General features: G+C 37.5%; 1 protein-coding gene across 1 annotated transcript in view; it reads right to left on the bottom strand.

Annotated features, from left to right (window-relative positions):
• Positions 1-26,624, bottom strand: part of LOC149071781 (uncharacterized) — a 55,655-nt gene extending 29,031 nt beyond the window's left edge. The window contains exon 1 of the mRNA XM_089247730.1: positions 26,489-26,624. Coding sequence (XP_089103856.1) covers positions 26,489-26,540 — 52 coding nt within the window. The 5' untranslated portion in view covers positions 26,541-26,624. The remainder of the gene's footprint in view (positions 1-26,488) is intronic.
• Between the last annotated feature and the right edge of the window lie 1,042 nt (positions 26,625-27,666).

The following is a 27,666-nucleotide window of genomic DNA, read 5'->3' as shown; positions in this document are numbered from 1 at the left end:
CGTGTTTTACGGATTATTATTAAAGTTCCGAATTTACCGAATTTTATTTTCCTCAGTGAAAAATATGGTCATCAGATCACTTAAATATTTTTATCATGAAATGCATTTTTGTTTACTGCAATTTATAGCAGCCCTTTATTTCCACACCCTTCAGCAATTTTAGCAGTAATTAGGAAATTGTATTTAAAGCAATATTCTGCAATTTTTCGCAAAATTGAGATATCACATATTAAGGATAGCAATTTCCTGCATTCTCCTCGATGATGTAAGTATAGAAGTATAGTTTTATTTTAATCCAATATGGTTATTACTAATATCAATTACAACGGGTGATAGTGATAGTGATAGGAACCGAGAGACACCCAGGCTCTGTCACACTCGGTGATATAAGCACATTGTCCCTGGGCACTCGGGTGCTTCCGGGGAACCTAAAAATTTGTTGAGCTTGAGAAAGATATATTACATACATGGGCAGGTGCCATTACGCACCTGGCCAGTAAGCAAGTATAAAATTTATGATCGAAAAAATGGTTATTCATGTAAATAAATCACAATTATAAATCACAAAATCATCATAATAATCGTCATAATCGAGAATAGTTCTTAATAAAATTTGTTCTGCTTCTCTTCAGGGATTTTCGTTGAATCAGTAACTATCACATCAATGAAAGCTGTCAATTCTGCTGCTGGAATTACAACGGGCGAATAATTTCGTGAGTGTGCTTGCGGACCATAGGTTGAGAAACGCTGCTTTAGAGAGAATTAGGAGGGGTTCCCTATACAAACTATGAATATTTTTTTCAAGAGTCCTACAAAGTCAAAACGAGTAAGAAACTCTGCTTAGCAGCATGAATCCTAAAAATTTGAAAATAAAATGGAACAGTATTAATTGGCCCAGTAGAGCATGCTACCTATATGGAATATTCAATAGACATGTAAATTGTAAACGTCGTCATGAATAACCATCGGATGGTTTTGTCCAACTTTTTGAATTCACGAGCGAGAGAGAGAGAGAGAGAGAGAGAAAAAAAAAACAAGAGAAAGCTTGAGAGTCCATCCGACTTGTATTGATTAAATTAATAAGAAACTCGTAATTATCCTGGGAAAAGATACATAATTAATGGACCAAATTCGGTGAATAAATAATATCCAATTTTTCTCATGTAAAATGCATTAACCAAGCGGATTAGAAACGGTATTAGTGAGGGATTTTTAATGGAGATGGGGGAAAAAAAACCTACCTATAAGATAAGATATCGCTACTAGAATAATAAACTAATTTAATTAGATTACTTCCTGTGGGAAATTGGATCTCTGTACATCGGGCTACTAACAGGATATTCAGAAAACAAATGAAAAACTAAGAAGAGAGCAGGAAAGAAAACGGAAAATCAAAAGAGGCTAGAAGGCCGGGGAGGCAAAAAGCCTAGGAAAAGAGGGAATCCAGAAAAAAGCAAGAAGACGGAAAGTCGGAAAAGTGCAAGAAGACAGAAATTCAGAAAAAACTGGGAGTGGAATCTCAGGAAGAGCAGGAGGAAGATGAAAAATATAGAACCTCAGAAGAAAAGCAGGAAAAGGGCAGGTATTCAGAAAAGAGCAGTAAGGGTGGGAAGAAGTGAAAGTTCATAGATCGGGGCAATGGTGCAGAAATTCAGAGAAAGAAGGGTGCAAGAGCTCAGAAAAGAGCGGAGAAAGGACATCAAAGGGACGATTTAAGAAAACAGAGGGAAAAGGGTAAAAATTCTGATAAGAGCAGGAAAGGCGGAGGGAGAAAGAAAGTTCAGGAAAGAGCAGAAATTCATAAAAAAAAGTGAAAGGAAGCAGAAACAATTTGGAAAAGAGCAGGCAATGAATGAATGAACACCAGAACTGCGCCACTGGACATATCCCGTTGCCGAGATCTCTCCCAGCCCAGCTTCGTGGCTGTCCGGAACATTTTATTTTTTAAGAGAAAGAAAAGAAAAAAACAACAAACGCACAAAATTTTTACAATATCTTTTCTCAGACGGTTGGGTACTGTGCGATTAACAAATTTTGTGGTGATTACAGAGGAGATGGGGTTGGGAGTTGGAAAAAAGTTCCGGGATTTGAAAAGAGCAGGCAGAAATCCAAAATAGAGCAGAAAAAAGGAGACATTATGAAAGAAAGAAGAAATTCAGAAAAGACCAGAAAAAGAGGGCAGAAATTCGGGAAAAGAGTGAAATTTCGGAAAAGAGCAGTAAAGGTGGGAAGCAAGACTTCAGAGCAAACAGTAGTACAGAAATTAAGAAGGTAAAGGAAGAAATAAGAAAGGAGCAGAAAATGGAAAATTAAGGAAAGAGCAGGCTGAAAATCCATAAAAAAAGCAAATGAATTCAAAAATAGTTGAAATTCAGAAACGAGCGGGTAGAGCTTAAAAACCCGAATAAGAGCACAAAAGGCGGAAAGAGAGAAAGTTAAGTAAAAGCAGCGGCGAATAATCTCATTGATAAAACAAACAAAAGCAGAAGAAATTCGGAAAAGAATCAAAAAGAATCAGAAAAAAGCAATTTCAGAAAAGAGCTGGAAAAGGGAATTACAAAAAAAGAGTAGAAAAGATTTAGCGGAAATTCATAAAATAGCAAGAAGATGGTAGACATCCAGAAAAGAGTGGGGGGGGGGGGGGCAGAGATTTAGAAAGAGGCAGAAATTCAGCAGTAGATTGAAGTTTCAGAAAAGAGCAGTAAATGCGGGGAAGAGGAGCAATAGTTCAGAAAAAAGGCAGTAGTGCAGAAATTTAGAAAAAATACAAAAAATGGGAAAATTATATATATAAAGAAAGAGCAGGATGAAAATCAGAAGAGAGGGAAACAAAGATGAATTCAGAAATGAGATGGGAAAAGGACGAATTCAAGAAAAGAGAAGAAAAAGGGCAAATTCGGAAAAGAGCGAGTGAAAATTCATAAAAAATCAAGAAGATGGTGGACATCCAAGAAAGACCACAGAGAAAGAAAGAGGGCGAAAATTCTAAGCAGAAATTAAGAAAAGAGCAGAAAGATGCCGAGATCCAACGTGACCGCAAAATTTCAGAAAATAGCAGTAAATACATGGAAGGGAAGCAAAAGAACAGTACTGAAGAAATTTATAAACGGGAAGAGAACAGAAAAGAGTAGGAAATGGTGAAAATCTAAGAAAAAACAGCAGGCTGAAATCCAGAAAGAGCTCGAAAGAGCACGGGGAGAGAAATTTCAGTAAAGTGAGTCTTCACTTTAATGAAATAATTCACTTTTGAAATAAACTCATTCAAAAAGAAATAATAAAGCGGAATATATCAGGAAAAGGGTAATCCCAGTAAAGAGTGGGCGGAAATTTATAAAATAGCAGGAAAATGGTAAACATCCAGAAATAAGCAGAGGGAGGGGGGGGCAGGAATTTCAGAGAAAAGCAATAAATGCGGGGAATTGGAGCAAGAGTTCAGAACAAAGACAGTAGTGCAGAAATTTTAGAAAAAGGACCAAAATGAAGAAATTAAAAAAAGAGCACGCAGAAAAAAAGAAAACAAAGATGAATTCAGAAAGGAGCTGGTTGAAATCCAGAACAGAGTGGGAAAATCGCAAAAATCCAAACAAGAAAGGGATGGAGAGAAAGTTCAGTAAGAAAAGCAGTGGTGAATAAATTCATATTGAAAGAGCAAATAAAAGCAGAAGAAATCTGAAAAATAATAGTTCAGGAAAGAACAGACAAAATTCGTGGAATAGCAGGAAGATAGTAGACATCAAGAAAAGAGTAGAGTGGGTAGAAATTCAGAATAGAGCAGAAAGAGGGAAGAAATTCAGTAAAGAGAAGAAAGAGGGAAGAAATCCAGTGAAGAGAAGAAAGAGGGAAGAAATTCAGAAAAAATAAGAAAGAGGGAAGAAATTCAGAAAAAATAAGAAAGAGGGATGAAATTCAGTAAAGAGAAGAAAGAGGGAAGAAATTCAGAAAAAAGAAGAAAGAGGGAAGAAATTCAGAAAAAAGAAGAAAGCGGGAAGAAATTCAGTAAAGAGAAGAAATTCAGAAAAAAGAAGAAAGAGGGAAGAAATTCAGTAAAGAGAAGAAAGAGGGAAGAAATTCAGTGAAAAGAAGAAAGAGAGAAGAAATTCAGTGAAAAGAAGAAAGAGGGAAGAAATTCAGTGAAAAGAAGAAAGAGGGAAGAAATTCAGTGAAAAGAAGAAAGAGGGAAGAAATCCAGTAAAGAGCAGGAAAGGGATGATTTCAGAAAAAAGTGGGTGAACATTCATAAAATTGCAGGGAGGGCAACCAGTAGGCATCCAGAAAAAAAGTAGAGGAGCTAGAAACTCAGAAAAATGCAGGAAAAGGGCAAAAAAAAAAATCTCTGGGGTTGTGAAAATTCACAAAAAGGGAAGCGGTGCAGAAAATCAGGGGAAAAAGGCAGCAGAAAGTTATAATACAGCAGAAAAATGAAAAAATCAGAAAAGAAATCTTCATGAAAAACTATATTAAAATAATTTCAACATATAACCACGTTTTCATTGGCCAAATCGTAAAAACATGCACACTAAAATACATGGAATATACAGCACCTATAAACGATAAGGACTTATTGAATAGGTGACAAACAGTAGTGCCCCTCCCTCCACCTTTTCTTTAAAGGGGGTATAATCGCCTTCTTCTTCTCCACTCCGACTCCGGTGTCCCCGTCTATTAGCAAATAACCCCCCCCCTCCGACCTCCAAAATGACCATCACTGGATATAAGGTCGTAATAAATATATTTTTTATGACCACACGCAGACACAGCGTCGACGTCTCAGAACTGATTGAATTGGAACGGGACAATATCAGTCAATTTTTCGTCCGAGAGATGTCGTAAATCTACCGGATATAGAATCGATGGATATTGTCGATAAATTACGAATCCTTATTCGTAATACGAAAATCATACGCGTGTTTTTTGAAACTTATTTGAATTTTAGTAATTAATAAATGAATTAATTACTTATTAATTGATAGTCAAAACTTCTGTTTGGTTGGGGAGTACGAATAAAGCTTGTGTAACTGGCCAAGAGAAAATTCAAATTACAGCGCATGGGCTGACTATATATGATTGAGACGAAAGAGGGATATCAAGCAATGAATGAATGAACGCCAGAACTATGCCACTGGACTTATCCCGTTGCCGAGATCTCTTCCAGCCCAGCTTCGTGGCAGAGTCTGGAACACTTTATTTAGTGTCAAAAAAGAAAACATACAAACTTTTTTTACAACATATTTTCCCCGAACAATTGGGTACTGTCGCGATTAACAAATGTTGTGGTGATTACAGACGAGATGGGATTAGGAGTTGGAGAAGTTTCGGGGTTTAGTTAAGATGAATGTACACATATTAGGATGGAGGTATGTTTTAAAAGTAATTGAGGGCCAACCCCCCATGCCATCTCATCTGTTATCTTACACTTGCCATATTATATACACAGGATACAAAAAGAAATGAGAATCTTATTTTGAAATAATATATATATATATCCATCGGAGCGAGTCATCTCGCTCAACACCTTATTGGTGAGCAAATGGGTTTGATAACTTGCGGAATAGAAGCCAGCATCAGTTTTATTGGGTTGAGTTCACTCGCTCCGGTGGATTTAATGAAAATATACAAAATAGAAGTATTGTGTGGGGGAATATATACAATTAGGGGGGATCACCCGTGGCATTTCGCTTAGCACCTTATTCGGTGAGCAACATGAATACGACAATATCAGTACGCACGTGTGTTGTGGACATGAAATGCATGGACAACTTGAATGGAGGAAAGAGAAATACACACATTTATATACGTATATATAACTGCCAGGTCGAGTCGTCTCGCCCTAATTCTATTTTGGTGAGCAATGTGGGCTTGATTTAAATGGGTGATTGTCTGGAGAGAGCCTTAGCTAAGGATCAGCTTCGGTCTTGGTGTTTTGGTTGACTCGATCTGGCTGGTTATATTTATATTTAAAAAAAGAAAAGAAAAGAATATATATATAATATAAACTACATGTGTAATGGTTATTATGAAACCATTCGTGTCGTCTCTTCTAGCACCCTAGCTAGAATAGCGGCATGAAGGACACTTGTGGTTATCACATTTACATCATTGTAACGGTAATGTCATAAAAATTCTTGTTCGGGTCCCGTTAGTACATGCTATATCATGTATTAGTAGTGGCAGTCATGTGGATATGATTTTTGTTGTTGTTTTTATCCATTTCTGTTTTTTCTCCCACTTATTTTTGTAACATTTAAAACATTATTTTATAAATCTGGTGGACAGATTTCTTGTTTTTCGTTGGCGTGTTTATATCTGACAAGGCTTGTAATCCTTGCTGCTGTGTCGGGATATCAAGCAAGCAATGTATCACCCTCATGCTCGGGGTGACCCGCGGTGCACCTCAAGATCACTTACGTGCCCCGCGGTACACCTCAAGATCACTTACGTGCCCCGCGGCATATTGCCAAATCGTTTAAGTGACCCGCGGCACATTTAGAGATAAAATTATATTATATAAATTTAGAGTCACTTAAATGACCAACGGTATATTTTCAGATCACTTAAGTGTCCTACGACAAACCTACAGATCACTTACGTGCCCCGCGGCATATTCACAGATCATCACGCCACATTTCCAGAGCACTTGAGTGACCAGAGGCGCATTTAAAGATCACGTAAGTGTGCCATGGTGCACCTAAAGATCATTCGAGTGTCCCGCGGCACACCTACAGATCACTTCAATGACACACGGCATATTTACAGAAATTATAGATCGTCGCGGCATGTTTATAGATAACTGGAGCGAACTGCTGCAGCGTTCCAGATCACTGAAGTGGCCCCGCACTGTCCTAAAGGTTTAGCACCCTTGCCTTAAATAAAACATCATGTCTCGATTTGGCGAAATGGCTACCGCAATTGACACTCGCATGCCAATTACACGGTCGAAGAAAAAATAAAAATGATTAAGAGAAATATATATTTCCGTGGGACACTTAAGCCACCTCATTGGGTCTCAGCCACCTCGTTGGGCATTTTGCCTGTTGTGGCGTTGTGTTTGCATTTGTATTTATATTTATAAGCGATCTTTAGGTGCAACATGGGACACTTAAGTGATCTTTAAATGCACCGGGTGCTCTGGAAATGTGCCGTGATGATCTGTGAATATGCCGCGGGACACTTAAATGATCTGGGAATATACCGCGGTGCACGTAAGTGATCCTTAGGATCACTTCACTGATCTGAAATGTGCCCTTGGTCATACAAGTGACTCAAAATTTATATAATATAATTTATCTCTAAATGTTCCGTGGGTCACTTAAACGATCTGGGACTATGCCACGGGGAACGTAAGTGATCTTGAGGTGTGCCGCGGGTCATTTGAATGGTCTGAGAATGAGCCACGGGCCACTTAAATGAAATCGAATTGCACCGTGGTTCACTTAGGTGATCTTGCAAATATGGCGCTTAGTTCATTTTTACAAAAATCAGGTTTGGAGTTGTGGGCCATATCAGATGACACCGAGGGCCACATTTGGCCCGCGGGTCATGGGTTGAGCATTTTAACACATATGATGAGGATATCACGCACACGGAATCTCTTCGCGCCACGATGTATATATTGCCATTAATCAATTTCATACTCCCTCTCTTTTGCCCCCTTGTCAGTATCGTAAAAACATCAACCTTGAAGGATAATCCCCGAAAGAACCGTTTAAAGACCGTAAAAATTCCAGAGTCCAAAAACAGAAATCAGAACATAATTCTTATAGGCTTCCTGGAAGGACAATTGTCCCTTGGGGCCACACAGATGTCTTTATTGTTTGTGTGCGCGCTTAGCGCTCAATTTCATATGTATATTTGTGTATTGTTAAATTAATTAAAAAAAAAAAAAAAATAAAGTCGAAACATTGTCCAGAGAAAAAAAAAAAAAAAAAAAAATCGCTGACTTATCACTCGCACGTGAATTTCGTTTATCGCTAAAACTAGACACGTCTACTGATTACCACAACACTGAAAATCAAGATAATTATTCTATTTTATCACTTCGCATACATAATTGTCGATATGCAATAGCTTTCCTAGAGCAGCGGCGGGGAGGGGGGAAGTCATATGTATATGTGAATAACCTCCCCTCCCCGAAATTGGTATGCCCCCACCTCCCCGAGTGGAAGTATTTTTGAATGACGGCATATATATATTTCATGATCTATCAGTTTTTTCAACCGCTGTGTCGTGAGAGGATCGTAACTGTGCCGCGAAAAATTCTCAGAGGAAATTAAATGCAGTCGGTGTCGTTTATGAGAATCATGGATAATGTAACCATTTGGGTACTGTTATCACTTTTGCAAGAAACGGACCGATGCCATAAGGGAAAAAAATTGTTTAAGGTTATAGGGATTTTGGATAATGCTATCATGCTATTCTGCGCATACTGAAGCTATGGTAACCAAACTTCATTATTTTTTTCTGTCAGTTATCGTTATCAGGCTGTAGCTGGGGCTAGAAAGTGTTCTCTCCTCCTCCCTTTTGACAGACATTTCCGTAATCCATGCCGTACTAATTTCGTAGTGTTCTCTGTGATCCTTGCATGTGTGTTTTTGCAATGGCCTTCCTATAGTAAAGGCAAATTTATGATGGAAAAAACAACCAAAAACCATTCAGTTTTTGATCAGTTTCTTTCAATTGATCAGATTAAATTTATTTTCCCGAGACTTTTCTTTTCCTTATCAAGAGATTTTGCGCATTAGAAGAAATCGTAATTTGCGATATACATTAGACAGTTCCTAACGGCTCGCAATGGCTGAATAACAAAAATGAAGAATTTTAGTTGGGATATCTAATCAAATTTTGTTTCAGGAAATTTAATTCTTTTTTTTTTTATCAGAACTATCAATTAAAAGTAATAAATAAATCATGAATTATTGATAATTAAATCATTAAAACTATTTTTTTAAATTACAATTTAAGTGCGCAGTGAAAGCCCAACTGCGAGTTGAAGTGTGCGTGTGTGTTTGTGTTGTATTATAGTGGCTCTTCTCTGCACCCCCTTCAACAATGAATGAACGCCAGGGGCTCTGCCACCGGACTTATCCCGTTGCCGAGATCTCTTCCAGCCCAGCTTCGTGGCAGAGTCTGGAACAAAGTGAGTGCACCTAACAGTCTGAGTGTGTAGCTAGTGTTGTGTTTGATATTTCAGTGCTGCCATCTATACTTGAAATTGTGAGTGAAGTGTAATGATTGAATATTTGTATCGTTGTAGGCCTGTTGATCTCTGTGGCGAGACTTTTTAACGGGGAGATCGGCTTGCATTTGCGCCTTGAAGTTGGAAACCACAGAAAACCAACTTCAGCCGACCATCACTGTGGCGCCGGTGGGGTTCGAACCCGGATCCTCGTGATGCGAGTACGTCACTATGACCACTCGACCACCACAGCGGCACCCCCTTCAACAACCAAGTCTGCATCTTTCTGAAGATACGGTCTGCAAAACCTTACGGCATACGCCAGTCCAGGACGAACTAAGTCCCGAAAAGAGGGAAGAATGACATCAGTGAAATCACTCTGTCTCTTGAAAAAAAGAGACGAGCTTATATAAACACACACACACAACCACTCACCTTTATCCATTGTTGCGAGAAAAGAGCACTTTGTGTTATACATCCATGGAGATCTCCTGAATATGTCCGTCTTCTCAACACGAAAGAATGGATAGGCCGGCCAAAGACCCTTCAAAACCGCAGACAGCCTCAAAACAAAGACTTCCCAAGGAACGATATTTATTTTAGAAATTTGCATAAAATCGATCAAATTTCAAGACTGGATACTGGAAAGATGTCTTCCTTCAGATGATGATGATGACAATCCATCCTCCCCCCCCCCCACCGCCTCCTCAAAAGTCAACATTTACATTTCGTTAGCTTCAAATTCCGTCGAACAGCAATTCAAATTCTAGTCTTATTCCCCCCCCCCTATTTTTTTTGCTGGACCGTAAACATCAAGGGGATTGTGATCGGATTAAACTCTCTGGATAAGTACCGATGTGTCTTATATGGTAAAAAAAAAAAAATCATCAATATGTTAATAATTAATGCCGTGAATATTCATGAAATGATGACCCGAGGAAGTATCAATGAAGGGTCATCATCAGATTTTCGAAGTTATAGAATCTTCTAAAAATTAAACATTTTTGAGATTAAGCTTAGAAACTGGTTGAATCCTTTATTCAAATATTTGCTGGTTTGAATTAAAGGAGGAACGAGAACACTTGAGGTGGCTGGATTTTCAAGAAAACTCTTAAATAGCGTGTCTTGAGAGTTACAAAAACGAAAAGGATTTAATTTAAATTCTCTTCTTATTCTTCTCTTTAGTTTATACAGGGCTTTATGCAACTATAAGATCATCCCATGTGTATATGTTACCGCCAAATCACGAAATTGGCCAATTCGTGACGGGGCCGGCTACTTCGTGAATTGGCCAATTTCGTTAAATACTGACCCGGCCAGTTCGTGAAGTTGCCGGTGATTCGTGGCCGAAGTACGATAACAAAAGAGGAATCGGGATCATCGTAAAGTTTGCGTGTTTCGCGATATTAATAAATCTAGGTAGGTAGTAGTCTACAACATTCAATCAATTAATCAATTTCTGATGGGGCCGACCACTTTGCGAATTGGCCAATGTCGTTAAATATTGAAACTGCCAATGACCGAATTTTGGACATTAACTGTCCAGCTCACGACGTGGCCTGGCGACGTGGCCGCTGATGCCTGGCAAATGTCCGATAACAGAAGACGATTCGGGAGCAACGTAAAATTTGTGTATTTTTTCGTGATAATTATGCCCACGTTAGTTATGGCAGCCCATCAAAACACAGTCATGATGTGGTAAAAATAGATGGTAGCACTACAAATAACAAACATTACACAGAAACAAACTTCACGGAAGGTTCACTACACGTACACACACACATTCCAACATGTACCAATTCGTTAGAAGTTCCGCAGAGGAATTTGGACGAGGTGCATGTCTGGTTTAGTAGTAATGCTGTGGTAATCATTCTCTTCTCTCCAAAATTTGGCAGGAAAAAAATCTTTACATAATTATTTTCATAGTTTCTTGTCACAAATTTCCTTTCTTGTCACAAATTTCCTTTCTTGTCACAAATTTCCTTTCTTGTCACATGGAGCTAATTCAATACAGCTGCTTTATAGAGACATGTATCACATGTTGACGATAAAAAAACAATGGATTTGGTTCCTACCGGGCCGTTTTACATCAACACATCAAGCTTTACCAGTCATCTCGGGCTATTTTGCGAAATGGTGGCCAAAGTCTGAATCTAGGACTTTGGCCAAAACTCTTGGCGAATTAGCGAAGTGGCAGCACTTCAGGCTTTTGCAGTTACATATTCTTCACTAGTAATGTTAAACAATACTAGATAAGTACTGATAAATAAGTTCATAAAAAAGGACAAAAACATATAGTAGTTGCAAAATAATTCAAGATTGGGTAGACAACATAGACAAGGTAGATTTAGTGTTAACCTGGATGTGTGTGTGTGTGCACCACGAGAAGGCCCACCAACCTACACCCCATGCGTCACCGAAAACACAAGGACATTCGGCAACGCTTCGATACAGCAATCTGAAAAATTCACGACAATGTACAAACATTTATAGAGCCAAAAAGATGATGTCACCCTACTATCGATAGATATTTTAAGAGACCTTTCAATAATATTTCACATAAAACAATAGTAAAGCAATATCTCAGCATTTCAATGCCGAACAATGTGAGAAGAACAATGATTGATGCAATCAGAAGACATATATCACTTTTTACGAATGAAGGTGAGGCCATTATAGTTAAAACGAAAGGATGCCCTCAACGCTCCTGTAGTGGGTTAGTGTGCCCGAGTGGCATGGTGGTAAGATGCTCGTCTACCATCGTGAAGGTTGTTGTCAGAGTCCCGGGTTCGAACCCAAGGGAGGATATAGATAAGATATTTTCCCAAACGAACTGGAGGCGACCACCGATAGACAGCACCTTCACTTCCAACCCATCTCACTAATGGCAGAAAATTGCAATATAGCGATATGGCCAGAGTTGGTGTTTGGTGAAGTAGTAGTGGGTAAATGCTTTGGAGCCTAATCATAAATAATTTACTCACGAAAGACTGGCCTGGAAATAAAAAAATTTAAGCGTATGCTGGTGATGAATAGGGGATTCAACAATTCGCAAAGTCACTGAGCACACAAAAGCAGCAATGATATCATTGGATGCATGGCTAACGAAAATACTGCGCTACAAGTATTAACTAACAATCTTCCGGTACATATACTTTTAGATACAGAAGTACAGAAAGCAAATCTAAGGCTCAAGCGCGAAATTAAAATAAGCAATGTAACATCTTCCTACAGATGTAGAGCATAAGCATCCACCATGGATATACCACCCAGTGAAAGATATTCTCCCAATGCAGGTCTTGATAACGAATAAAGAAGAATCAACCCATCGGATTATTATTACAGATGGCTCCAAGACTGGTGTAGGAGCAGCTTACACCAGTGTCGGCTTGGGTGAAGTAGAGTCATACGCAATCTGGATGGAGGAAATTTATGCAAAAGGTTTTGCAGAAAAATCCGCTTTAAACACCGATATCATTCCTAGTATACAGGCAATACAGGACGTGGAATCCCCTTATAGCCTATTGTATGACATTAGCCACCACCTAATGAAATTATCGGCATCCTACATTAAAAGTCTGCTCTCACAGGAAGTGTGAGAGAAATGGCTACACTATTGTCAAATATGCACAACTGGAATAAAGGTCTTCGACGTAATACCAAAAGTGGGTAAAATGAACGAAGTCATGCCGAGAAAAATAGTAATGTTCCTCGCAGAACACGGTCCATTCGACGCAAAGGTTCAAAATCAGCCAGACCAGCACGTGTAGATGCGGCCATTCGGGAAGCGCGATACACTATGTGGTTCAGTGTAACAACACAAAGGGATAACATTTAGAAGCACCACCAAACGGACGAGAGATCTTACGGAAACAGAAAATTGCTTTACAAAGATCTGCAACGAGAAAACTACAACAGGTCTTGAACTATCTGGTGAATAATATAGAAACTATTTTAGTAATAACTGGAAGCAGTGAACATACCACTAGTGATTCTCTGAAGTAGAATCTGGAATAGAAGCACATTCAAGACAAAAGGTCAACTTTGGTTCCTATACCATAACATATACGTAATATACACTGCAGTATTTATGATATGGAATCAAGGACATGTGAGCTATTTTTGAAGTAAAGAATTAGTATCCTCACACACCTTACTGTAAAGACGACACATTCAGCGACACTGTCGTAAACAACCGGAAGAATAACACAAATGTTTTCCTGCACACACACACACACTTACGTAGTATGATAATAATTTTGTAGCCTTGAATATCTGTATGAACTCTCATAGTGATATTTGTTTGGATGTATTTCCTTCATAGTAATATTTATGTGCATTCCCAATTAAATAAAAACGGGAAATTTATATAATGTAAATATATGTCAGTAAAATTCAAATCTAAATGCTCAGCACTGTGAACGGAGGCTCTATTTGATTATTCCCGTCGCAGTGAAAGGCTCTGAGTGTGTTTTCATTTATGTGTGTATATTGTATATTCCGTAGAAGGAAAGGGAAGTAAAACTGTCCAGACGGAGGCTTTGTTTCTTCGTTTCCCGTCACAGGGAAGGCGCTGGATATATATTTTGTAAATTGTGCACTTAGACCACATTCTAGAATCTCTCCCGCTTCAACATGCCAACTTCTTCTTACTTGCTCCACAAGTCTTCTCTACACTTCTTTTGAAACCTCAGGCTGCGGTATCCGGCCCGTATGTGCAACTGGGCGCAAATGCAATTGTTCTTCCTGATCATTGCGTTCAGCTATTTTTAGTCAAATGACGTGTACGTCACACCGGCTGGATATCTGTCCTCATGCGGGAAACGCCGCAAGTTATTTCATAATTTCGAGCACGAGGCAAGGGACGCCACTACTATAAATCTTTGCTAACTTTTTCTGATACAACCCAGCGTCATTTGAGATAACGGAAGTAAGTTGCCTTGCATCAGCCCGGGGTTATGTCTGAGCTGTTCAATCTATCTATCTATCCTCTCCAATTGTTAATGCAAGATATACGTAAACTGACTATATGTAGAGATGCTGATATTTCGGAAAGAAAAAATTATCTCTGCTCTCACGGGGAACCGAGCGAGTGCTCTACCACTAACATATTGAAGTAGATGGAATGTTTTTTCCTTGGAGCGTATATATGCTGAACGGCACCAGCGTACGGCAGACAGTGGCAACGATCCGCTAATTGCTCGTAAATTAATTTTTCTTTACAATATCTCAGCATCTATGCATAAAGCTGATTTACGTATATCTTGTACGAAAAAGTAGAGAGAACATCTTTCTCTACACGTCTCCATCTGGTGGCCCCGATGTCATTTGCAAATAATTAGCTTATTGTTATTGTCCATCGTACTGTGCCGTTTAGAATATATACGCTCCAAGGAAGAAATATTCTGTCTGTCTTCATAGCTTAGTTAGTAGAACATTCGTCCGGCGTACGGCAGACCAGGGTTCGAGTCTTCTTTCCAAAATATCAACCTATCTATATAAAGCGTTTCCGTATATCTTGTACGATGATTGTGAGGTGTTATTCCGTCATCTTGCAGATATTTCCATATCTTTGGAATACAGTAAAGCCTCTCTTTTGCGGACCCAACGGGACAAAAAAGTTTTATCCGTAAAAGAGGGGGTGACCGTTAATCAGGGGCGTGAAATGGATATATTTAATATACAAGAGGAAATTATTATTTGGTCGTGAAAGAGGAGCGTCAGTTAAGAGGGGGTTTTAGTGTATATCCATATAGCTGATGGCAGCACTATAACACGCATTGCACAGAAACAAACTTCACGTTAGGTTCACAACACGAACACTCTAATTCAAACTTATACCGAATCGTTTAGAGATAAGTTCCGCTATGGAATAGAGACGAGTTTCATGCGTGGTTCAGTAGTAGTAGTAGATATTCCATATCATTTCATCAGGTGAATTCAGAATCGATTCACCAATAACTATAGCCAAACGTTCAAAATTCCGAATGAAGTGGGGGAGTTTCGGGCCCAGAATTTTTACATTTCTAATAGAAATTTCAGTGAGACTTTATTTTCTTGACTTTTCAGACGGATGTAAGAGGGCATAAAGACCTAGTACTGACCAGAAAGATTGAAACGTTTCGGTTCGAACCCAAAATCACCATCGTGGCAACAGGATGATGAATCGTGAGAGGAACGAACAAGGAAATAAAAGCATTGAGAGAGAGAGAGAGATTGGATGTTGGCTTTTGCCCACTCAGCAAGTCTTGCCCCTCACCTAGAACAGCAACAACAGCAGCAACAACAACAACAACAACAGCAAATAACGATGACCACTTAATCAAGCCGAACACCACCAACCTAACTCAGAAATGGCTTTTTTTTCCATGGTAAATAAAAAAGGAAACAACTTCCGGACATAGTTGTTTCTTGTTTCTTTTTTAGCTGACGGAGACAAGCCTTTCATCACAGATCTCTTTCCTCTCACACAAAGGTTAAAGAAACACTAAAATAAGTATAAAATAAAATTCGGTTTGACTCTATATCGATTTCTCTTTTATTTTCACGCGATTGTGCTGTTTCTTTCCCCCGTCTCGACTTCATCAACAAGAGATTTTGTTTCTTTACATTTGTTTCTAATCTCTCTGAGATACAGGCCCGATACTTTTACACGTCAGTAAGTCCGAAACAATGTAGATATGCGCCAATAGCTATATACCGGAACAGAAGCTAGTTCTCAGGGAGAAGAAGTACCGAAATTGGCGATTATTCGGTGATTCGTAAAGCTCTATGAAATGGGTGGCCAACCTTTTTTTTCCAAGCTGTGCTACAATCAAGATTATTTCCAATGTGGGTGCCACTTTACAACTCTTCAGACGCAAACCATGCGTCCCGTTTTTACAGGAGACGAGCATTCTCTCCGTTCCTGCAAAATACTGTTCGGCTACCCCATTCTTTTCATAAATTGTTCAGTTAGCCACTTTTTTCAGTTTTAAATTGTTTTTATTTTTGAGTTAGAAATTCAAATATCGCAATGCAGATTGTGTATGTACGTCACCTTACCTATACTATGTTGGGCGTAGACACCGGAACCTGATTCAGGGTGCTTGGGGAATCCCTCCCGTCTCGCAAATAAACTTTGTAAGAAGGCTTAGCCAGCTCCGAAGAATTCATGGATGCACAATGTAATTGTATTATACAAAATGCATGCCCTCCACGCGGACGAACCTGAATCTCGTACACATGAAACGGCCAGAAACTATGCTCAAAGATGAAAAACCGAACAGGGACACCTTGACTACAAAATCGTCAAATAACTATAATTTTAAGAGTGTCTACCGTACTAAATATACGTTTGTCAGTCTATATACAAGACCATCATTCATAAGAAAAAAAGATTGTTCAATCACTTCATGTTTTTGGCAACAAATTTGGGTTATCTCTATTGAGGAATCAGCGATAAATGTGGTAACCTCGTCCTAAATAACTGCACGTTAGAAAATGAAAGAAGGAAAAAATATAAAATTAAAAAGTATAATAGATAAGGGTGATAATAGGAAGTTTTTTCACAATTTCTTTTGAACACCCCAACCCCCACATGTTGTCTTTCGTTCTTACATGGGGATATAGTAGAAAGATACATTATACATGAGTGGGATAAAATCATTAACGGTGGTACAGAAAGAAAGGAGGGAAAGAAAAAGCAACTTCAATTGATAGGGTTACTATAAAGCTAGTGATGATGAAGAGAGAAGAAAGAAAAACACAGGAAACTTGTTTTTGAATTTATTCCACCGGCGTTTGGACGCAGTATTACGTCTGTAATCGTAAATGGGTTAAATGTTGAAGATAATTTCTTCGATTGAGAAATGGAATGTAATTTCTTTAATTTTTGAAAAGCATTTGCGTGCCACTCCTCATAGCACTTGCGGCACGCGTGCAGCGGGTTGGCCACCCCTGTCCTATGGCTTTAATAGAGACTAATGAAAGGGGTTTTTGTTGTTGTTGTTTCTGCTAGGCTTGACGAGTTTCTGTGAAAACACAGTGCTGACACAACCGCTGAATGCGATATCCCTGCCGTTGAATGTACGACGAAATAGGGTATATGCATGTTGTGTATGTTCGAAATTCACAACAGACCCCCCACAATTCTCTTAAGATGGCCTTGCATGACGATCAGAATTTGCATTCTCGTTCCACACTGTTCAAGCTGACCGTCACGCTGTGCTTCGTGAGAAATCGGAAGTCAAGAATCAAACACTAACAACTTTCCTTGACACTAAGCAATAGGTGAGGCTCGGTGCCACCCACGTGGCTCTTGAGGTTCGAAATTGAAATGAAACTACTCGTTTCTTGTCCCGTGACTCTTCGTTTTGGCCACACTACTCGAGAGGGCAACAGCTCTCACGAGTGTTTCCGACCTGTTTCTTCATTTTTCGGAAAAATGAAATTTTTCCGTGAAAAAATTCACGGTTTTATTCAACTATAATTTATGATCGAAAACCTAGAGTTTTCTTTGAAGTCACTCTCGATTCTGCGCAATCTTCTTTCATTTGGTTGTGGAGTGTACTATTACGTTTTTTCAAAAAGTTCCGAAACATTTTATTACGGAAGAATGACAGATAGAATCCGTTTATGTGGTGTTTTCTTTAAAGTAACTACTCTGTGCAATTATTCATTTTTGTCATTGTTCATACGAAGATGTAAATGTGGATTGGAAGCCTTTTTTTTGGCACGCCTTCCAGTGCCTTCATCATTGCTCGCGGCACTTCGCAACCTGAGAGTTGTTGCCCCCTTAAGCAAATTATTCATACGAAGAAAAAGGAAAAAATCACATGGGACGAGATAAGCTGGCTGTTGAAGTATCGGAATGTGACGTTTTGACAGACGATCTGACACCAGGAAGGACATATGAGTCGCCACATTATCGTGATGGAGCACCCACAACTTGGCTTTCCAAAAAGATGGTCACTGGCGTTTCACCGAATCATGTTTGACTCACAGGTCCCTCCTGGTGCCCGGTTACGTGTCAAAAAATCAAATTCCGGTACTTTCACAACCAGCTCATTCCCTTGATCTTGCCCCATGCGACTTTTTCCCCGGATAAATAATTTGCTTTAGGGTTAAGGGGCAACGGGTTCGGGAGAAGTGCAGCGACGAAGGAAATGGAGGATGTGTCAAAAAAAAAGGCAATCGGCATTTACATCTTTGTAGTGAACAACGGGAAAAATTCATAATTTCACATGGTAGTTACTTCGAAGGAAACATAAAATAAACAGGTTGTAAATGTATTAATTCTCTTGCGCAGTAAAAAAGGTTTTTGTGATACACTCTTTGTCCTTCACATTGGCCTTCGAGACAAATGACCGACTCATCCCGACCCAAAATTCGGTCTTCATGGGCCAGATGGCGCCACTGATTACATGGCGAATATGCGCCCCGACAAGCACTTGAGGCAATTAACGAAGTACCAAGACAATAAAGTGAGCATTTATCTTCACCTCGACTCTCGATTCAGTGAGCAGCAGCTCGTGGATCAACAAGTGCAACGGGGGGAAAAAAATAATTCGAGAGCATTAACTGAAATAAATGAAATTACGGGGAACCCTTACTTTTAGCGCTGTCTCTCAGTTTTAAGTAACTCGGTTACTTCGTCCTCGTGGAAATTAATTAGGAGAAAGCGGCGACATTGTCTCCTTTTTTCATTCGCCATTAATCGATCCCTGTTCTAGAAACTTCTCTTACATATCTATAGCCTTTTTAAGACCCCCCCCCCACCACCCTTCCTCTCTATCATTTCTTAAGAACTTCTTTGAACACTTTCAAAGCGGCATTTTATTTAATGGCTGGATAATCTGAAACACTTTTAAGTGGAAATAGAAAGCTCTATCTCTCCTTTGCTGCAATCTTACAAGCTATTCAGCTAATGACGAGATGAAACTTTGAACGGGAATTTTTACGAGACCTTATTCAGCTACGGAGCTCTTAAAAAGGTGTCGTTTTCAAGCTTATGAAAATAACTTTTCTCTGATATGCATGAACATATAGTCTTTTGAAGAATTGATTTTTCTGGTTTTTTTTTTTGTTTTAGAAAAATCTGCATTCTAAGGTTTCCAGGTGCGGATCTATGGGTTGGGAGTGATCACCCCGATCAGCGAAATATGCAATATTGCCCAAATACGATAATTCATTACACTTTAGTAATTTATGTATGATAATACTGCATTCAATTTATTTAAAATTTACCTGTATCAATGTTTTTGATTAAACAACAAATTCAAGAAAAATTCGACTAACGGAACGGAGAAAAATTGTTATTGCCCCGGAAAATACGGGAATTTCTATTCACAATGGTAATTCTATTCACAACAATTTGTAAGATCACCCCCTCTCAACAGCGAGCTCTAGATCCGCCCCTGAAGGTTTCTGGTATATTTGCTTCATCGGAATGCAATTTTATTTTAGATTCAGAAGTTTTGATTTAGTCGTCTTTTTTTTAAAATTTCCTGTGTGTCTCAACACTCTTTCTTATCTGTCGCCCCCCCCCCCCCCAGTGCTTCTATGGGCGTCTTGAAAATACATGTCAACCGTCGAGCACAGAAGATCGATACAGTGTTACGGTGAGTCACTTTTCAAATTATCACTGGATTGAGGAAGCCAAGGCTGGACGGTCACCTGTGCAATGGAACCAGAAGCTAATCATTATAGCGATATAGTTATCACTAGGGAAAATAGCTGCAGATCGCTAATTTATAAAGATCTGAAAGTATATCTTCTAAGGTACGGGTGCGCCGCCTTTTCAATCTTCGAACCTCACCGGCATCACAATGATAGTAGGTTGAAGTTGGTTTTCTGTGGTTCCAAACTTCGAGGCACGAAGGAGAGCCCCGATTTCCCCATTAATAAGTGCCGGCACAGAGAGAAACAATCGCACTTACGGTGTAAATCTTCAATTATTACACTTCACACTAGAATCAGAAGTTTAAAGCCCGTGACTGGCTCTATTTCGAGCCATAAGCGGGCGTCACTTCACTCATAATTCGAAAAATAAATGACATATGACCTCACTATAACAAGCATTACACCCAAACCTCATGTTAGCTTCACAACACGTTCCGCAGAGCAATGTGGACAAGGTGCATGTGTGGTTTAGTAGTAGTATAGTGACAGTATAATTTTCAATCCGCGGTCCAGAAACTTATAGACTGACCATATGCTCCCCATTATACGGAACATTCAAGTATTTTCCAGTAACCTTGGTCATTCAGATTTCTAGTGACAAAAAATATCCCGTATTTATAATGAAGCTCACTTGAACTTTTATTCTTTACTGAAATCTGGGATTAAGATTATTTTTTCATCACTCATAAATTGTATTATGATAATTATAACTGTCATTATAAGTATTCATATGGATATTCATCTGGCATATTTTGTCAAACTGAAAGCGCGGAATCCCGCCTCCTCCCCCCCATCATTGGCAATGTTTTCAGTGATTTCAGTGACTAATGGCAATTTTGCTTATCTTTATGAACGTTTTTAGGTAATAATTGGTGGTATCTTGTATTTAGACTTGTACGGGATTCCTATTTCCCGTATTTTTTTTAGAAAAAAATAAAGTCAGCCCAAGTATATATATATTGTTTTTTTTTCTTATGAGACTTTAGATAGATACTTATCTTGTGGAAAGCACCTTTCATGTGAAAACACCTTTCACACGGAAGGATGAAATATGCTAAGAACCCCTTGGAGGGCCACATTTGGCCCTCAGGCCGAAGTGCACCCTTAATTAAGGTGATCTGGAATTGTGGTACGGGTAGCTTAAGTGCTCTGAAACTGTACTGCGGTGATTGTATTCTGATTTCTTTCAATCAATTAATTATACTTCATTGTCCCAAATTTATCCTAAGGTAGTACTTATTTTACAATGATGGGAGGTTTTCTGTTACGTAGACGGAGATATAAGTACGTATCGCAATAATTACCTCATAGTGTTTATTGTCATCGATGGCATGAATAGATCACAGAAAAAGTGAGTCCGTGAACTTTCGCACAGTAGTGGGCAACAGTTTAACCCTGTAAGCGGCAATTAGAAATCACTAAATCCCTCTTCAAAATGCCATATATTTTTTAATGAAGTTGGCTTTCTTTCGATTTGCAGCAAGTGCAAATTAACGGATATAGGGAACAGTTTTCCATTGAGAAATCATTTTTACAAAACTCCTGGGCTTGTCAATGCCAAAATAAGAGGCTTTTATGGAGGCGAGATATCTCGTCATTGCCGCTCATAGGATTAATAGTAGAAATTTCATTTATTTATAACTGAAAAATCCTTGATGTTTTTAAATATGGAAGAAAAGGTTATGCATAATCTCAGGAATTTATTTTATTCAGGAATAATGAAATTTGAGAAGTTTGGGACCCCACGTTTCTCATCAGGTAATCCGAAGCCATTATATATAAATATTATTGCTACGGCAGAGTTTACGAATTGACGGGTTCCAGAATAGACGCTTTCCTTTCTCTTCCGAATATACCAAAATAACACATGGGCTTCTTTTCTTTTTTTTGACGCTCGGCCTCCCACAATTTGAAGTTCTTGAGAGCTTTTAGAGAAAGAAGAGACCCTCCCTTGTCATCCAACCAACGAAACGCTGTTCTTGCTTTTGCTGCTTCTGATGTTACGCCAGTTTGTTCCTAAGTGTTCCCAAAATATGACCGTCGTAGTATTTATTCTGGCAACACGGATCTGAACCACTATAATCGAAAATTCGTCGATTTTAAGAATATAATTGCCCTCTATATGTTTTTAATTGCGTCTTTCAAGTTTTGAAAGACGCTAAATTTTTTTTTTTTTTGCAAAAAAGCACGAGAAATTCCAAAATTTCCGAAACCACGCTATAATTCAAAAAAAAATTAAGCAATACTCTCATAAAAATAGGTCTCATTAAGCAAATTTTATCAGACGAGAAAACTTCATTTGCTCTAAGTTCTAAAGGCACAGGAGACGTGTTGGCAAATTTAAAATGTTCAGAGAAGGTGATGAAAGTGGAAGGGAGGAAAAAATTTCAGTGCTCACACGGGACAAGAGCGAGAATATTTTGAATGCTTCAGAATACGTGCTGAATGAATGAACGCCAGAACTTTGCCACTGGACTTATCCCGTTGCAGAGATCTCTTCCAGCCCAGCTTCGTGGCAGAGTCTGGAACACTTTATTTTGTGTCAAAAAAAAACAAAAAAACACAACATACAAACATTTTTACAACATATTTTCCACGGAAAATTGGGTACTGTCGCAATTAACAAATTTTGTGGTGATTACAGGCGAGATGGGATTAGGAGTTGGAGAAGTTTCGGGGTTTAGTTAAGATGAATGTATACATATTAGGTCAGAAAATGTCCTAGGAAATTTTGAAATACTCAGGCCAGACAAGAAAATTGTTGAAATGTTCAGAAAAGATGCGAGAAAATTTTGAAAAGCTCAGGAAAAAACCCACAAATATGCTCAGAAGCACCACAAAAAAGCTCAGAAAACACGGCAGAAATTTTGAAAAGCGGAGGAATAAATAATAAAATATTTTAAAATGCTCAGTTGAAAAGAGAGAAAATTTTGAAAAGCTCACACAGAAGAGACGCGTGAAATTTTTGAAAAAAGCTCAGATAAAGTGTGTAAAATATTTGAAAAAAGCTCAGATAAAGTGTGTAAAATATTTGAAAGCTCAGGAAAATTGTGTAAAAGTTTTAAAAAGCTTAGAAAAAGTGCATAAAAATTTTAAAAAGCTCAGGAGAGACAAAAGAAAGAAAAATTGGAAATGCTCAGGAGAAACGCGAGAAAATCTTGAAAAGCTCAGAAAAAACGCGAGAAAATCTTGAACAGCTCAGAAAAAGCAACAGGAATTTTCAAAAGCTCAGAAAAAACAACAGGAATTTTCAAAAGCTCAGAAAAATCAACAGGAATTTTCAAAAGCTCAGAAGAGAAGAAATTTTGTGCAAAAGTTTTGTGTAAATTTTGTTTGAAAGTTTTTGTGCGTTGTGATTTCCATCAATTCAGGTAGTAGGCCTCGCACATGCTATGGGTTCAGGGGGTGTGCTGCCATCAAGCTTTCAATTCGATAGTTAGGAACTGACAATCGAGCTGATATTTTTTTGACAGTAATTTTAGTGTTGTGGATCTGCTGCTGATTGTGGAGAGATTTCAAGAAATACACCTGCCTGTTCAAAATGCGAAACCATGTAAACACCTAATACTCGACGCAAATTACATCCTATGGGTTTTATGAAAAGGGCAAATTTATTTTCTACTGTTGAAATTTCATCAATTTTATTAATTACAATTTCAACGGCACTATATTAGGGGTTCTTAACCTTTTTCAGCCGCGACAAAAAAATCAGCAACAAGATCAGCTTCTGCGAGGATGATGTCACTCTCCGCTATCCATACGGAGGTTTTTAACAGCTCGCTGATGCGGAGATATATTTAGGTAAGAGAAAATTCAACTGCCCTTGCGGGGAATCGAACCCGCCGTACATGGGCCGTTGATGTACGGTCCCGTTCATGTGCACATGAGCTCCAAGGAAAGATAGGGATATTCGTTGCCTTTGTAGTCTAGTGCGTACACCCGGAAAGTCAAAGGATATGGGTTCTATTCCCCACTCGGACACAGTTGCATTTCCTCTCTTTCAAAATATATCATCGTACCAGCCGGCTGTTCAAAAAATTCGTAAGATCAACTTCGCTACCCATGTCACTTTGTTTTTCGAAATTAGTCAAACCAGTAACGCAATAAGCGCATTTATAGCAGGACCGTTAGTGTATTTGTACGAATTTGGTCAGCTGAAGTTGGTTTTCTGTGGTTCCCAACTTCGAGGTGCGAATGCGAGCCGATCTCGCAGGCCTACAACGGCGTAATTATTCATTCATTACACTTTAATCGCTATGAGTTGAGGAAAAAAACTCATAGTTTAAAAAAACTTATTGCGGATGGAAGCACTACACATAACAAGAGTTACACAGAAACAAACTCCACGGAAGGTTCACTATACGTACACACACATTCCAACGTGCACCAATTCGTTAGAAGTTCCGCAGAGGAATATGGACGAGGTTCATGTCTGGTTTAGTAGTGTATTCGTACGACACATCGTGGAAGCCCCTGCACAACAACAACAAATTTGTAACGCGACCCATAGCTCAAGATCCCCTGGCTTAGCGGGTTTTTACGACCCATCTCGGTGGCACCAGCGAATGACGGTTGGGTCGTGATTCGTAACTCAAGAATCCCAGGCTGTAAGTGGATTTGTACGGCTTTACTCGGAAGCCCCTGCGAATGACGTTTATGTCGGGACCCCATATCACAGAGTCCCTGGTTGTTCCTAACTCATCTCGGGAGCCCCAGCGACCCACGTTTGGGTCGGGCGCATAGGTTAAGAACCCCTGCTCCATAGAAATTACCAGATAAAATTCTCCGGATGCTATTAATTGTTGAAATCAATATTTACTTTTTTTTATTTCTTGTTTAAAATTATTAATCAGAAGTCATAAATTATACAAAAAAATTGAATTTAAAACTTGAATAAATTAAAAGATATCAAATAAATGAATTATAATTATTATGTAATCGACGTGTATGTGTTTTAATGCGTGTACAAAAATTTATTTCAAAAACATTACATAATCAAAATATAATAGCATAAAGAAATTCAGAAATAAAACAAATTAATAAATTTTTTAAAGACAAAATTTACGTCACGAGAATTTAATTAATACATGTATTTGTAGAAATGGAACGGGATTTATACGAATGAAAAAAAAGAGCAAATATCGGAATAAAATACATTTTGTTGAAAAATTGAATAATCGATGTTGAGAAATTTTTGAATAAATTTATTTTAGGAAATGCAGTAACAAAATATTTAAAAAAATAGTAATTTCAAAGAAATAATACATTTCACTAAAAATTATGTGCATTTTAAAATAAAAATCAAATTCGTTTAAGATTTATTAAATTATATTCATTAAAAAAATTAAATGAGAAAATATTTTGTGAATTCGGAAAAAATTATGTAATGTAAATGATAAAAATTTGAATAACGAAATAAAATTTGCTACAGTATTATAACATTGAATAATTATGCGGAATTAGTTCTGAGTTATATGACCGAAATTAATTTTATTTTACGACTATTTATTTCATTTATGACCAATTTGATTTAAATTCTAACAAATATTTTCTGACATTTTTTAGTTAATTTATCAGAGTAATATTATTACTCTGATAAATTAACGATATGAATTTTCTCAAAATTCTTTCATAAATTTCCTAAAAAAAACTTTTCCCTCTCAATTCAAAAATTTTATCTCAGTAAAATAAATTTGACACTGATTTATTTCGAATTATAATCAATTAAACGACTTTTTTCTCATTACTTGATAAATTAATCATAAGAATTTTCTTTTAATTCTTCCATATTTTCTATATGGAAAAATGCTGCTCGACATTTATTTCTTCCTCTCATGACAAAAATTTAAAAATCTCAGTAAACTACTAAAATTGATTTATGACTAATTTATTTTAAATCCTAATATATTATATGACTTTTTTATTACTGTGATAAATTATTGATATGAATTTCCTCTGTATTCTTTTATAGAATATCCTATAAAAAACTTTCTCAAACTCAGTTCAAAAAATGTATCCTATTACTAAAATACTAAAATATTTTTTATTTTAAATTCTAATAAATTTATGATAAATTTAATATTTTAGATTTTAATGAATTATATGATATATGATTACTCTGATAAATTAATGATATGAATTCTCAATTCCGCCATAGATTCCTGCAAAAAAATTCCTTCCTCTCGATTCAAAAATTTCATCATTTGAGTGAAATATTAAAATGAATTCATGGTTAATTCGTTCTAATAAATTTTCATTCTAAATTCTAATAAATTTATGTTTAGTTCATTATCTGAATTCTAAGAAATTTATGATTGAATTAATTCTGAATTCCAATAAAATTATGCTTAGTTCATTCTGAATTCTAATAAATTTATGATTAATTCATTCTAAATTCTAATAAAACTATGTCTAATTTTCTTAAATAAAATTTTATCATTTTGTTAAGACATAAAAATAAATCCAAGACTAACTTTCAGTTTAAATTCTGTTAAATTATGTATCGACCCATTACTCTGGTAAATTAATGATATGAGAGTTTTCTGGATTTCTTGGATAAAAAAATTTCCTGCAAAAAACTTTCTCCCTCTCATTTCAAAAATTTTTTTTGTCAGTTTCAGTAAAACATTAAATAAATTTAATTTTCAAACTCACCAAAGAGAAGGACCAAAGCCGCCGGCAACAAAAATCTCGGACGCATCCTCATTTCAATATCAAGAAAAAAAAAGAGAGAAATTCGTATTATATATTAATATTATTTATAGACAGAAAGAAAATGAAACTAAACGCATCCGACACTGAAAACACATCAGATGTGAGTGATTCCGAAACTTGTCGCTGTCAGGTGGAGCGGCGCTGCGGTCGATTCATCAAACTATCCATCCATCCAATACCGTTCCTTCCTTTCTCGTGTCTCCGGAAGTTTCTCATGTGTTTTCTATCCTCGTTTACATAAATTCACAGTTTTTTACTTGTTTTCGTTATCTCTATTCACTTTCAACCATTAGAGATTCCAATTCATTTAATTATCGTAAACGCGGGCAATTTTTGGTCCATTTTTCAAAAATTTCAAATTCACTTTGCAGTAGAACCAATATTATTTAACACAGCGTTTCCCAACCTATGGTCCGCGGACCAGAGGTGGTCCGCATGCAAACTTGATAAAATTATTCATCCGTTGTAGTTGATAGTGATAAGATCCAGGTGGATTCAATTAAAATTATGCGTTAAGTTCACACTCGTGTTCACCGTGCATCATCGAGGAGAATGCAGGAAAATGCGATCTTAAATCCGGGATGTCACGACATTTCGCCAAAAATTTCAATTTTTATTGCTTTAAATTCAATTTGCAAACTACTTCTAAAATTGCTGAAGAATGTGGACATGAAGTTGTGCTACAAATTGCAGTTAACAAAACTGCGTAGAGTTTCACGAAAAAAGTATTCAAATGATTTGATGACCGACATTGAGGAAAAACACGGTAAACCGGAATCTTAAATAATAATCCGTAAAATACGAGAGATCACCGATTTTTATCAAGGAACGTTGTCAAATGAATACACAATCACGGATCGTAATTAAATTGGCCTAAAATTTGCAGAAAAAAAATGTTGAACCTGACAAATGTATGAGATGAATATTTATAATTTTTGCCATAATTATCATAATATAATATATAGGCCTACTACTATGGAAACGCTCTGTGTGTGTGTGTGTGTATGTATTACGACTTTTTTGGTAATTATTACAAATTGAAATAAGTATCGTTGAAAAACGGGACAAATATGTTAAAAAAAATCAGAACAACGAAAATTACAAGCATGCCCCGTAAT

This window comes from Pholcus phalangioides, unplaced genomic scaffold, assembly GCF_987345545.1.
Source record: "Pholcus phalangioides strain wild (caught in Gottingen) unplaced genomic scaffold, Ppha-v1.0 ptg000018l_1, whole genome shotgun sequence".
NCBI lineage: Eukaryota > Metazoa > Arthropoda > Arachnida > Araneae > Pholcidae > Pholcus > Pholcus phalangioides.
This window is presented reverse-complemented; position numbering and strand designations above follow the sequence as displayed.